At 45.1% G+C, this 13,859-nt stretch overlaps 1 protein-coding gene across 4 annotated transcripts; it reads left to right on the forward strand.

Moving 5' to 3' along the window:
* The first annotated feature begins 349 nt into the window (after positions 1–349).
* engase (endo-beta-N-acetylglucosaminidase) lies at positions 350–13,566 on the forward strand. Of its 4 annotated transcripts, XR_006008525.1 has the most exons (16): positions 350–489; positions 2,830–2,906; positions 3,002–3,203; positions 3,296–3,444; positions 3,821–3,975; positions 4,790–4,938; positions 5,110–5,281; positions 5,364–5,470; positions 5,552–5,663; positions 6,463–6,650; positions 7,040–7,182; positions 8,861–8,936; positions 9,023–9,134; positions 9,268–9,303; positions 9,486–9,656; positions 12,358–12,489. XR_006008525.1 is itself a non-coding variant. In XM_041970675.1 (15 exons), exons 1-14 carry the CDS (start codon positions 416–418, stop codon positions 12,757–12,759), a joined length of 2,118 nt encoding a protein of 705 aa, XP_041826609.1. In that variant the 5' UTR covers positions 350–415; the 3' UTR covers positions 12,760–12,803; positions 12,895–13,566. The 4 variants fall into 4 exon arrangements, 3 of the variants coding, with proteins under 3 accessions (XP_041826609.1, XP_041826602.1, XP_041826614.1); XM_041970675.1 differs by lacking the exons at positions 9,268–9,303; positions 9,486–9,656 and adding an exon at positions 12,895–13,566 and having other exon boundaries at positions 12,358–12,803; XM_041970680.1 differs by lacking the exons at positions 9,268–9,303; positions 9,486–9,656 and having other exon boundaries at positions 416–438; positions 478–489; positions 12,358–13,566.
* The last annotated feature ends 293 nt before the right edge of the window (positions 13,567–13,859 follow it).

Raw genomic sequence — 13,859 nt, forward strand, 5'->3', positions numbered from 1 at the left:
GGCTTATTGTGAGAGGGTATTATTATCATGGTGTGTTATGGTTTGTGATGTTATAAATATCCTGATGACATAGTGTGAAAGTGTCAATATTGTAGTTATAGGCAGAGGGGTTTTGGATTGGATAAATATTTAACTCAATCCTAAACCTATTCTAACTTTGAAAGCTTTGGTTTTGCGGGTAAATGTTCGCCTTTTTCATTTAAGTACTAAATAAAAAGTAAACATACAAATAAAACATATTTAAACCGTTTGCTTTCGTACTGAATGATTTTTTGTACAAAAATACGCTTTAATTATGAAGGAATGAAGCCGGAAGTTTGTTAGAAATGACGTTGACAGAACGCGCCCTCATTCTTCCTGGTCGGCTTTTTCCTGGTCGGCTTGTGGACGGGTCTTCTGTCATAAATGCAGAGAAATGGCGCTGGCTGGCCATCAAAGCGAGTTTGTCCATGACGGAGGGAACAGAGAGGAAGAACCCGAACCGAACCGGTACCGTACACAGATGAATCCGTGCTCTCTATTCTAAATTTTATGTCACTAGAAACTTCTGTCTCAGTTTGAATCCTGTTTGCAGAAGTACTGGGACAGTTTAACTTCACCTGGACATATTTTCTTGTCCAAATTCACTGGATATCGTTAACTTTAGCTAGCGAACTAAACGAAGGTGGAACTAGTTTATTTTGTTTACAGCTTTATTTATTCCTACCGATGTTTTTTTACGCGTTGTTTCCATTGTTGCTACACTCGGATTCCTGCTGGAACACCTGGAAGAACTGACTCATCCATGACTTTCCGGCTGTACACACACACACACACACACACACACACACACACACACACACACACACATACATGCAAGGACTTGGTCCTGTTTAAATGTGTCCCATTTGTTTTGTGTAAATGATTTTTCTCCACAGCTTCATCATAGAACCTCTGCTGGACACACCTGACTTTTTTTTCTTTTACTTACATCCCCAATTCTAGAAAAGTTGGGATACTGTGAAAAATTTAAATGTAATAATATAACAGCATCTTTTATTCCCAGTAGAAGATCAACAACACATCAGATGATGAAACTGAGACATTTTACCATGAAAAGTAACTGGTACAAACCAGAAACACCTGGAGGAGCATTTGACAACTAATCACGTTAACTGGCAACAGGCCAGTAACATGACTGGGTATAAAAGGAGCATTTCAGAGAGGCAGAGTCTCTCAGATGGAAAGATGGACAGAGGTTCACCAATCTGAGACAAACTAGCTCTAAAACTGTGGAACGATTTCAGAAAAATGTTCCTCAGACTTTGAAGATCCACCATCTACAGTCTAGAATATCATCAAAAGATTCAGAGATTCAGGAGGAATCTCTGTGTGCATGGGACAAGGCTGGATGTTGGTGATCATCTGCATTAAAAGCAGACATGATTCTCTACTGGAAACCACTGCATGGACTCAGGAAGACTTCCAGAAACCACTGTCTGTGAACACAGTTCACCCTGAAACCCACAAATGCAAGTTAAAGCTCCATCATGCAAAGAAGAAGCCAGATGTGAACAGGATCCAGAACTAGCACCTTCTTCTCTGGACCAAAGCTCATTTAAAATGGTCTGAAGCAAAGTGGAAACCTGGATGAAGATGTGAACTAGTTTGTGTAAAGCATGGACGGCGTGTCCTGCAGACTAAAGAGGAGAGGGAGCATCCAGCTTGTTATCAGTGGACAGGTGAAAAGCTGCATCTCTGATGGGATGGGGCTGCATTAGTGCCTATGGCGTGGGCAACTTCCACATCTGTGAAGCTCCATCAATGCTGAAAAGTACATGGAGGTTTTAGAGCAACATCTGCTCCCATCCAGACAACGTCTCTTTCAGGGAAGGCCTTGCAGATTTCAGCAAGACGATGCTGAACCACATCCTGGAACTACTTTTTACACCGTGCCGAACATCACCCTGAAACTACTTTTTACACCGTGCCGAACATCACCCTGGAACTACTTTTTACTGTGCTGAACATAACCCTGGAACTACTTTTTACACTGTGCCGAACATCACCCTGAAACTACTTTTTACACCGTGCCGAACATCACCCTGGAACTACTTTTTACTGTGCTGAACATAACCCTGGAACTACTTTTTACACCGTGCCGAACATCACCCTGGAACTACTTTTTACTGTGCTGAACATAACCCTGGAACTACTTTTTACACCGTGCTGAACATCACCCTGGAACTACTTTTTACACCGTGCCGAACATCACCCTGGAACTACTTTTTACACCGTGCCGAACATCACCCTGGAACTACTTTTTACACCGTGCCGAACATCACCCTGGAACTACTTTTTACACCATGCTGAACATCACCCTGGAACTACTTTTTACACCATGCTGAACATCACCCTGGAACTACTTTTTACACCATGCTGAACATCACCCTGGAACTACTTTTTACACCATACTGAACATCACCCTGGAACTACTTTTTACACCATGCTGAACATCACCCTGGAACTACTTTTTACACCATACTGAACATCACCCTGGAACTACTTTTTACACCATGCTGAACATCACCCTGGAGCTACTTTTTCCAGATGTGTTGCTGCATCAGATTCACTATCAGCTCATATTTTCCATCACATGGTGAAAAGTCTCAGTTTCACCAGCTGAAATGTTGTCAATCTTCTACTGGGAATAAAAGATGAGCTAATGGGATTCTGGTTTATTTACATTTTACACAGAGACCTGAGTTTGTTGAAACTGTGGTTTTAGATAAAATGTAAATCAGAAATTCAGTTTTACTCACCTGCTTCAACCTCTCCGTCCATCACCAGGTTGGAGTCTTGTTTGGATCAACCCATGGAGTTGGACATCCTGGAGGTCATCAGCTCTACACCATCACTTCTTCCAGGTCAGCTGATGTGGAAACCAACATGGAAACCATCAGTGTGTCTTCATGTTTTTTTCTGAAACTATTTTCTTTTCTGTTTCTTTTTTTCTTTTCAGCCAAATATTATGATGCAGACACCACCAAACCCATCAGCTGTGGTCTTCACACAATGGAGGAGTTGTTGTCATGGAGACGAAGTGAAGCAAACCCCTTCAATGTTGCAGTAGCCCCTCTGGCGCCTCGGGAGCCTCCTCTTGCCAGCTCTCCCCGTCGGACCTTGGTGTCCCATGACATGATGGGTGGATACCTTGATGACAGGTGTGGATGTGTCCTGCTCTGACCATCATGTTTCTCTTGTATGTGCATGGACATCCATGTTTCATGAGAAGATGCTCTGCTGTCCTCTTCAGGTTTGTTCAGGGAACCAGTTCAGAGACTCCGTACGCCTTCTACCACTGGCACTACATTGATATTTTCAACTACTTCACTCATCAGCTGGTCACCATCCCTCCAGCTGTTTGGACCAATGCTGCACATAAACATGGAGTTGTTGTTCTGGGTGAGCAGGAAGCAGCTGGATGACAGAAACTGGTCCAGTTTAATGCTGTTACTGCAGTTTACATTCATCCCACTACCATCAGAATGGGATGGTGGTGTTTCCCCATCTGAAGCTAGAGCACCAGCACAGTTGTGTTTTGTGAACCTGTGATGTTAAATTAGCTGCTGTGAGTGTGAAGGTGTGTGATTCTGTCAGCCTGAGATGTAGCTTAGACTTCAGCCGCCGAAGCAGGATCACGTGGATGTAGAGAAAGCTGTTAAGATGGTATCAAAAAGAGTTCTGTCAACATTTTAGGGCACAATTTCTGTTTGTGGTCAGACATCTTGTTGTCTCTAGAATAGGAAACACTGTGCTGTGATTGGCCTGTGTTTTCCAGGGACGTTTATCACGGAGTGGACGGACGGAGCCACGATGTGTGAGGCCTTCCTGAAAGATGAGGAGTCGTACCGGAAAGTGGCCGATAAACTGGTCCAGATCAGTCAGTATTACGGCTTCGATGGCTGGCTCGTCAACATAGAGAACGTCCTCACGGTGAGTCACATTTCTACACGTCATTTATTTTAGAATCAAGACAAAAACATGAAACTGCAAACTCTTTGTGATCCATCTCTCATGGTGGAGGAGGAATTCCACTCTTCTTCCCATCGGTGCTTCAGGTCATTCAGGTTTGCAGCATCTGAAGGTCCCACCACAACATCTCAGTCAGTATGAGGTCTGGACTTTTGACTTGACCACAGTGAGACCTCCTCCCCCTCCAGCCTGTCTGGTTCCTGCAGTCAGGATGAGGTCTGGACTCGGACTGGACCACACTGAGACCTCCTACCCCTCCAGCCTGTCTGTTTCCTGCAGTCAGGATGAGGTCTGGACTCGGACTGGACCAGGTCACCATCTTCGTCCTGGTGTAGATCTGCTGCTCTGTTTGGGATCTTTGTCCTGCTGCACGAGACAGTTTCGGCCAAGCTTTAGCAGTTGGACCTTTGGACTCACATCTGACTCTAGAAGACTTTGGTATCCAGAGGAGTTCATGGTCCACTCAGTGACCGCAAGATGTCCAGACCATCATCCCTCCACCACCGTGCTGTGAGCTGCTGTGAGTTGTTTTGTACCTAAGCCGTGCTGCCATGTTCTTCTTAGAGAGAAGAGGATTTCTCCTGCAACCCTTCCAAACAAGACATACTGGTTTAGTCTTTGTGTAACTGGACTGTGATGAACATTAACATTTAACCTGCTAACTGAGACCTGGAGAGTCTGAGATGGAGATCTTGGCTCTGATATTGGGCTGAACTGGCTGGGACCTCCACTCCAGGAAGATTAGAAGCTCATATGTGTTTCTGTCTGTTTGCAGGAAGCTGCAGTGAGGAACACACCTTTGTTTCTGCGTTATCTGACAGAACAGATGCATGAGCGAGTGTCCGGCAGCCTGGTCCTGTGGTATGACAGCGTGGTCCAGGACGGACAGCTGAAGTGGCAGAATGAGCTGAACCAGTCCAACAGGTAGTCGGAGCACAGCAGCCCGCTCTGTCTGGCTCTGATTGGATCGTCTCAAAATGTGGAGTTATTACAAATATTTGGATTGTTGGTTAAAATTTTAGCCATTATCTGATTTATGATCTCAAGATTATCGTAATAAAAACCCTTCCAGCTCTTTCATTTCCTCTGTTACAGGATGTTTTTTGACGCGTGTGACGGTTTTTTCACCAACTACAACTGGACCGAGCAGAACCTGGAGTGGATGAAGGAGTACAGCGGGATCCAAGGCCGCCAGGCCGACGTCTACGTCGGGGTGGATGTGTTTGCTAGAGGAAAGGTGGTGGGAGGAATGTTTGAAACCAACAAGGTCTGGGTCAGTTTGAGTCAGATTTATGGTGTTTCAGGTCATCAGTAATTAATAATGTCTATGTGTTTTTTACTGTCGCCAGGCTCTGGAAATCATCCGGAGGCACAACTTCTCTGCAGCCATCTTTGCTCCAGGCTGGGTGTATGAAAGCCTCAGCGATAGGAGCGAATTCCGCAAGAATCAAGACAAGTGAGACAATTCCATCGTTTTTATGGTGAGAAATCAGTCCGCTGTTGAAATGGATGTTTACCAGTTCTCCCCGTTCTGCAGGTTCTGGTCTCTTCTGTCCGATCACCTGTACGTCCACCAGTTGGCTGCACAGCTCCCCTTCATTTCCTCCTTCTGCCAGGGCTTTGGAAAGGCCGTGTACTGGAGAGGACAGGTACTGACCAGGTGGAGGAAGAGAAAAGATGCACCACAGACTTCCTCCAACCCACCCACTCACATCTACACTGAATCATCTGAAACTCTACCCGTACCCCTCAGGGCTGAAAAGGGCCATCATTTTGGTTGCACATGCAACCACAAATCTGTAGAGTACCACTAACTTTTTTTTTTTTTGGTCGCATCAGTGCGTCTAACGTTTCTGAGGTTTAGATGAAGCACTTTTATCTGTCTGAGTATTCAGTGTTCAGTCCCTCCTTACTGAGCTCAGAGAAGAATGACACTGAGATAAAAAGTCAGGATGGGTGGATCTTCTCCTCCAATCAGTTCTGATGAGCAAGTGGACACCTCTGCACATTAAATGATAAAGATTATACTTAAATCCAGATGGGAAATCTGCACAGCCTCATGATCCATTCCAGAGTTTAAAACGTCTGGTTTGAAATATTAATTCGGTAAAGTTTTGTTGAAAAGCATTACATCTTTAGTTTCATTCAGTTCAAATGAAGCTGAGAGGTTTCCTGAAACTTATCCTGGTCCACCATCGCTTACATAACCATTAGTGTATCTGGGTAATCCTTAAAGCCTTAACATGTATTAACATGTGGTGTAGAGAGAGATGCTGGTTAGACACCAGTTGAGAAAGTTAGTCAGGACTGGTCCTAACATCTCATCCTGCCTCAGTTCTGGTGTTACAGTAAATTCTGTTCCCTCACAGTCTGTGACACAGACGGGACCATGAGCACTAGCATACAAATGTGAATAAAAAAAGAGTGTGTGTGTGTGTGTGCATGCAGGTAGAGGCGGCGAGAAGCTGGTTCAACCTGACTGCTCAGGAGATCCAGTCCCTCTACTTCCACCCGGACCTGCAGGGCCAGGGCTGGCTGAGGACCCGAGGTTGCCCAGAGGATGCCTGGAACGGAGGCTGCTCTCTGCTGCTGGAGGGAGTCATTCCTGCAGCACTCAGGACCCCAGTTTGTGCCAAGTGGGTGTGGGTTCTAGTCCAGTTTGTAATAACTGCGTTCATGTAAACCATTCATAGAAATATTTATCTAAAAAGGACCTAAGAAAAACCTCCATCTGGACCAGAACCAGGAAGGTGGGCCATCTTCCTGGACCGGGTGGGGTGGAGAGGACAGAAAAGAGGGGTGAACAAGCAACAGAACTCTAATCCAGGGATTCCTGTTGAGAAAGAAGAAGAGAAACACAGGAATGACAACAATGTCAGATATTTCTACGTGGAGAGCAAAGAGAGTAGAGAGGAGCCCAGTGCATTATGGGATGTCCCCCAGCAGCCTCTCCAGGATGAAGACTTTGTTTTAGGGTCAGGTAGCTACAGCAGCAAATTGTTTTCTGTTTTCTTCCACCTGTTAGGATCTTGTCTCTTCATGTTCCGCTGGCTCTGAAGACCCTGGTGTCCATCGTCTACAAGGCCTCAGCTGGGATCGTCGTCTCTTTGCAGCTGAAGACAATAGATGCAATTCGCTGCACTCACGTCAACGTCCAGGAGGTCGGATGTGAGTTTGTTAAAAATCCTCCTTTTCACATTATTCTAGTCCAGCTCTAGCCCTCCTTTTACTCAAGAGCAAAATTATATTAATTAAGGCGCAAGCAGTGATGGAGGCCCTCGCACCTACGGCGCCGCTCCGTCTTGTACCACCGCGTCCCCTGGCAACCACCCTGACGCGACGCTCTCGCCGTCACCTGCAGCCACATATGTGCTCATGCAGGGGTGTGCAGTTCGCCTTTTAATCCATTTTGCCATAGTCTGTGTCTATATGTCTAGGTCTAGGTTACGGGGACTTCCTGTTTCATAGTGTCGGAGCAATATTCGCCATGATTACGTTTGGCGAAGGAACTTAAGATTTTTACTGTGGTACCATGAAAGTCTTTGTGAAGCTGTTTCAAGTGTGTGAGGTTAATCTTTGAAAAGCAGGACCAAACAGTGGGTGGGGCTAAGACCTGGACAAGAAGTGGTAACATGAATCTGATCAGGTTGGACTCTTATTAATCACTGTGAGTTTGATGGTGATCGGCTAAATTCTGGGTGATTTATAGAGATTTATGATGTCATGCCGCCACGACCACACCCATCAGTGAAGTCAATTTTCATTGGAAAGTATCACCAACTTGGTTACTGTTTACAGAATATTAATAATTATGTTATAGGGCTGCACGGTGGTGTGGTGGTTAGCACAGCAGCTCTCACAGCAAGAAGGTCGCTGGCTTGAATCGGCTGGGAGGAGGTTCAAACCTTGAGGGCGGCATGTTCTCCACACAGCGTGGGTTCTCTCCGGGTAATCCAGCTTCCTCCCACTGTCCAAAGACATGCATGTTAAGTTGACTCTAAATTCTCCCTAGGAGTGAGTGCGAGTGTGAATGGTTGTTTGTCTCTCTGTGTTGGCCCTGCGATGGACTGGTGACCTGTCCAGGTGTACCTGCCTCTCACCTGTTAATGCTGGAATAGGCTCCAGCTTACCCGCGACCCGTAATGGACTAAGCGGTTCAGAGAATGAATGCATGAATGAACGACTTAATAATAATTATAATATATAAGATTTTTGTGCCAAGAATCTCAGAGTTATAAGCCCATCAATTTTTTTTTACCAGTCTTTAACCTAAAATGGCCGACTTTCTGTTGGGTTTAGGATTGAGCTCCAAGAGGATTTTTTTGTCCTGCTCAGTGTGATCTACGAACTTTGTTTGAACTGTGGTTTTGGGGCTGCCACAATATGTGGCGCTGTTCGAGCACGTGCCCTTTTTACGTGACGCCAACCATATTGAAATTTTCACATTCCTTTGGGCGAGTACGCTAATTTTCATGAGTTTCCAGGTATATTCAGGCCCCCCAAAAAATAAACACTTGCATCTCAACAGGCCTTTTATTTATTATGATAAAATATAGTAAAGTATAAAATACAAAGTGCGGGTAGGATTAAGAATAAGGTGTAAGTAGAGTATTTCACAGGTTGTAATATTGCTTTAAATGAATTTCGTATTGCACATAGTATAGCATTGCACTTGGGTTGTGAAGCAAGTTATTGCCCAGGTAATAGGTAGCATTGATGGTAATGTAGTGACATGCATGATATATTCATGTGTATAATATATATATATATATATATAATATATAAACATAACCATAGTGTCCCTGTATCTTGAAAACTGATGATGGTTGTCTTGTTTTGACTGTAGTTACTGGTGATAACCAGTTAATGAACCAGTTCTCTCAGCTGTGTGGGAACCTGAATCCATCTGGTTGGACTCACAGGTGAGGGACAGTCACACCTGACTTAATTTAAGTCTCATTTCAGGATTGATAGTCTTCTTTTTATCTTAATGTCACTGTTTTAACAGATGTTCACAGCTAGAGCTTCACAGCTGCATCCTCCGGGAGGTTTGTGTCCTCATCCATCGAGTCGGAGAACCTCAGGACACACCTTTCAGCTGCAGGCTGGGAGAGCTGATGGTGAGCTGGTACTTCCCTACAGTGTTCATGGATAGCCTGGCAGATAAGGGATAAAATCAGGTCCAATCCACTTTGTTGTGAAGATGTACTTCATTTATCATTTATCACATCTCCTACCCAACTGTGTGTTCAGATAGAGGCTTCTTCAGGTCCAATTCAAGACAGACAGGTACAGTAGATCATTCCTGCCAGCAGTCATCACCCTCCAGAACAAGGCTTTACCTTCTTCTGATTAATTATCAATGTTTTCATTTTAAAAGTATGAAACAGTACAGAGAAAGCACTGATTTCAGTCGTGGATGGTTTAACCAGTTAGGTGAGTTACTGCTTGAGTTTCTGTCTTGGTTTCAGGTTATTGTTTACATCGCTAGTGTGGTGCTCTGTCGTTAGCACCTTCTCTCTACAACCAGTTGAGGCCGTGACGCGGGTCACACCCACTGTTTACTGCTCAGGGCAAAGCAGAAAGAGGCGATTTCAGCCGGTTGCAATCAAACAAAGTGAGATCAGCTGCGTCAGCTCCAGGTACTTTACTACACAAGGTGCACTGAAGCGTCAGCGAGGCATCATTGTATCAGCCCACATGGGGTAAAAACAGTACAGCAATTACTCCAGTGAGAATGATTTAAAACAGAGCTTTATAAATATTGTCTAGGAAACCTATTAGAACTCACCATTCTGAGGTATTGCAGAGGTTGGATGTTCTTAATTTTGAAAACTTTATAAAGTTTTGTAATTTAAAATGAATGTATAAATGTTTGCATAATTAAGCCTCGGAGGTCCTTGGACAATTTATAGTCCCAATAAGAGCAGTGGGGTCAATTACATGAGGAGCTTCCAATAGGAATGTAAAAGAACCTTGGAGAAAAACAACCCTTTAGAAGGTTAGTTTTTTCTGTTAAGACGTGTCACCAAGATAAGCTGCTGGCCTCTGTTGGCTGTAATGGGTCAGAGCTGCAGGGATATCTCAATCTCAGACATTCAGGTCCTAGCCCTGACTGAGACCTGGATCTGTCCAGAAAACACAGCTACACCAGCTGCCCTTTCTGTCAATGCAGAATTTATCCAGACGAGGAGGTGGAACAGGGATTCTTATTTCTAAAAAGTGGAACTTTACCTCTCCGTCCTATGGCTAACTGCTCATCACTTGAGTATCACCAGTAAAGGTCTCTACACCCATCACTGCATACATTCTGGTCATTTACCGCCTCCGGGTGGCAGTATAGCTGAGTTTGTCTCTGAAATGAACATGATTCTCTCTGACATTCCTGATGATGACACACCACTAATTGTCATGGGAGACATGAACATTCACATTGGCAAACCACAGGCAAATGACTTTCTGGCTCTGATCTACTCTTTCAATCTCAAACTGGTTCAGACTCCTCCAACAAACAAAGCTGGTAATACTCTTGACTTGGCGCTGACCAGAAACTGCTCCACAGCCAACCTGTCCGTCACCCCGCTGCATCTCTGAGACCACTTTCTGGTTAAATTCTCTGTCTTCCTTCCTCATGTCACTCAAGCGGCTCCAAAAATGGCGTCCTACTGCAGAAACTTGAGCTCCCTCAGACCTACACAGCTGTCTGATTTGGTTTACTCTACCCTCCCTTCCCACTCAGACTTCTCCTTACTGTCTGTTAATGAGGCTACAGAAACACTCTGCTCCTCTCTCCCCTCCTCTCTGGACAAACTCTGTCCTCTGGTGTCAAAACCAGCCAGACAAAATCCTCCCAGTCCATGGCTCACAGAGGTTTTAAGGAATAACAGAGCCGGACTCAGGGCTGCAGAAAGAAAGTGACACAAATCAAAAGACGACAGAGTACAGAGTACCAGCAAAAACCTGCAAGATAGCCGTTTATCAGAACAAGATCCGCAATGCTCCCAACACACGACAACTGTTCATGGTGTTCAACTCTGAGTCTCTAAACTTCTAGTCAACTAAAAACCCACGACCCTGTCCTCTTGATCCTGTCCCTACCGACATCCTGCAGAGCATTTTACCTACAATCAAACCTGCAGTAACCCATATTATCACCTCCTCTCTTAAATCTGTGTCTTTCCTTCTGCCTTCAAGCAAGCTCGGGTTATCCTGCTGCTGAAGAAACCCACATTCAACCCAGCTACCGGCCGGTCTCATTGCTTCCATTTATGTCTAAACTACTAGAGCGTGCCGTCTTCAGTAAGGTCTCACAGTTCCTCCAAGACAACAATCAGTTAGATCCATATCAGTCTGGCTATAGGCCACTGTACTGAAACTGCTCTCCTGTCAGTTACTGATTCCCTACAGCTTGCCAGATCCACTGGTCAATCCTCAGTCCTTATACTGCTGGACCTGTCTGCTGCCTTTGACACAGTCAACCATCATGTACTGTTCTCCACACTCTCTGAGCTTGGCATCTCAGGATCTGTCCTCTCGTGGTTTATGTCCTACCTCACAGGAAGATCCTTCAACGTATCTTGGCAAGGGGGAGTGTATAGATCACACGAGATGACAACAGGGACGCCTGTTTGTCCTTTACTAAATCTCATCTGGACAAAAACGAAGACTTCTGATCTTCATCTTTCTAATCAGATGAAAGAAAATTTGAAGCGTCTGACCACAGCAACATTTGGCTAAGGAGAATCATTCAACCCTAAGAACACCGTCCCTATGGTCAAGAAGCGGTGGGAAGAACACCGTCCCTGCGGTCGGCAGTGAGAAGAACACCATCCCTATGGTCGAGCGTGGAGGTGGGAAGAACACCGTCCCTACGGTCGAGCGTGGAGGTGGGAAGAACACCGTCCCTACGGTCGAGCGTGGAGGTAGGAAGAACACTGTCCCTACGGTCGGCAGTGAGAAGAACACCATCGCTATGGTCAAGCGCGGCGGTGGGAGGAACACCATCCCTACAGTCCAGTGCGGTGGTGGGAATGCCATGATTAGGTTACTGGAAGCATGAAAACATCCGGACTCTCTAACTTGGACTCTTTCAGGGGAAGGTGGTTTTCTGTAGAAGTGATGGATGCCTTTTACTCCTGCTGTGAATTTAACACATGAAAACATCTCCAGGACATTTAAATGTTATATTAGCCCGTTACTTGTTTAATCTGTGGTCATTTTCATTGCTGCTGTGTGAAGCACCTTGTAACATTTGTTTAGATAAGTGCTTCATAAATAAAATGATTTATCGGCCTCTCAGTGACTTATTGAAAGACTGAGAGGATTTTCTCTTTCTCCTCTCAGGTGTTGGACGTGGCTGATCTGCAGGCGCCTCCCCCGGCTGTTAAAGGTTTGTGCGTTAATGATGTAGTTTGGCTGCGTGGTGCTGGTTCCTCACCTGAGACCAGGTCTTCGTACCTGCACCTTAATGCCACTCTGCGCTGGGACTACCCACTGGAACTGGTGCGCTACTTCAGGGTGTACTGGCGACGGCTGAGAGGACCTGATCCACGAATCCCGCCAGGTCAGCTGGTTCTGGTGGACCGGGCTTACTCCAGTCTGTTCAGGGTGACAGAGCTGGCTGTGCCCGACCCGCCCGGCTTGCTGGAGCTGGTGGTGGAACCGGTGATCAGGAAGGGCGTCCCGGTCCCTGAGAGCCACTGGGGAAGAAGACCGCTCAGCTACATCGAGGAATCTGCTTTGTGATCCCACACAGAGGATCTGGAGACGATTTCTCTGGGAAGCTCAAAGCAAATATAATGAGAAGCTTCCAGGCTGAAAGATTTGATCACTGCAGACTAAACCGTCTTAAAGATTTTTTGTGTTCTTTGTTTTCTTTAGATAAAAACAGCTGAGATTCATCCTGGCTTTGAGAAACACTGAGAATTCCAATAGGAAATGTGTGTTTGCTGCAAATGTTCAGTGTTTCTTTGTAAAGCAGAAGTGTGAACTGGAGCGGCCTCCCAGAGTCTAGAAAGCATCCGGAAACCATCATCTGTCAGATCTGCAGAAGACCAGAATCCCTGAGGAAAATGCTCCACAGTCAGTTGAGTTTTAAGACGATTGAAGGATCGTTTCCAGAATCCGAATCCACGAAGCTGCTGCTCTTCTATCCGTCCTCTCAGAAAACAGCTCCTTAGTTTGTTCATTCTTTGGACTTCAGAGGAAGAAATTCCCAGTCCCAACCAGAGAATGAAGCAACCCTGGATTATAATCCAGATTTTCTCCACTCTGCTGATCCAGATGAAGAACAATTACTAGGAGAGACATTTTACTCTTTGACTCCTCTGTAATGTAGATTTTCCTCCAGATCTCAGCTGGTTTTTGGAGGTGGACTTTTCAGTCAGATTTCTGCTGGGACAGACTGACGTATTCCCAGGTCTAACTGGGAACGTTTACACTCTTCCATCGGTCTCCAGGCTGAACTACCTGCTGGACAGATTTTGGGATCATGTTTCCTCCTTCAGCTCTGAAAACATTCTTTTATTAATAAATAAAATCATCTTTATACAACGTGTGATAAAATCTAAAATCTTCTGTGTTCTTTGATTTCTGCCCAATCTGGAGCCAAATCAAAGGTCTCTGTTGGGACCAGTACCAAGGTGCTCACACGAGCTGATGGTAAAAAATGTGTATTTTAGAAAAAAAATCACTGCACCGGTTTTACAATGTTCTGGTCCAAACTCTGGTTACCATGGCACCAGAATGTGCCTCATCATGTTCTGAGAAGCAGTTACGATAGTTCAGTTGTCTGATATTCATAATGAGAATTCAACATATCACGAAAAGATAAAAATACAAACCAG

This window comes from Melanotaenia boesemani, chromosome 2, assembly GCF_017639745.1.
Source record: "Melanotaenia boesemani isolate fMelBoe1 chromosome 2, fMelBoe1.pri, whole genome shotgun sequence".
Classification (NCBI taxonomy): domain Eukaryota; kingdom Metazoa; phylum Chordata; class Actinopteri; order Atheriniformes; family Melanotaeniidae; genus Melanotaenia; species Melanotaenia boesemani.

Bases quoted from the DNA above. Each gene is read 5' to 3' on its own strand.
- engase (XM_041970668.1), top strand. From the start codon at position 416: ATGGCGCTGGCTGGCCATCAAAGCGAGTTTGTCCATGACGGAGGGAAC. The intron at 3,204-3,295 runs GTGTGGATGTGT...TGTCCTCTTCAG, and splicing joins GGTGGATACCTTGATGACAG to GTTTGTTCAGGGAACCAGTT. The intron at 3,445-3,820 runs GTGAGCAGGAAG...TGTGTTTTCCAG, and splicing joins ACATGGAGTTGTTGTTCTGG to GGACGTTTATCACGGAGTGG.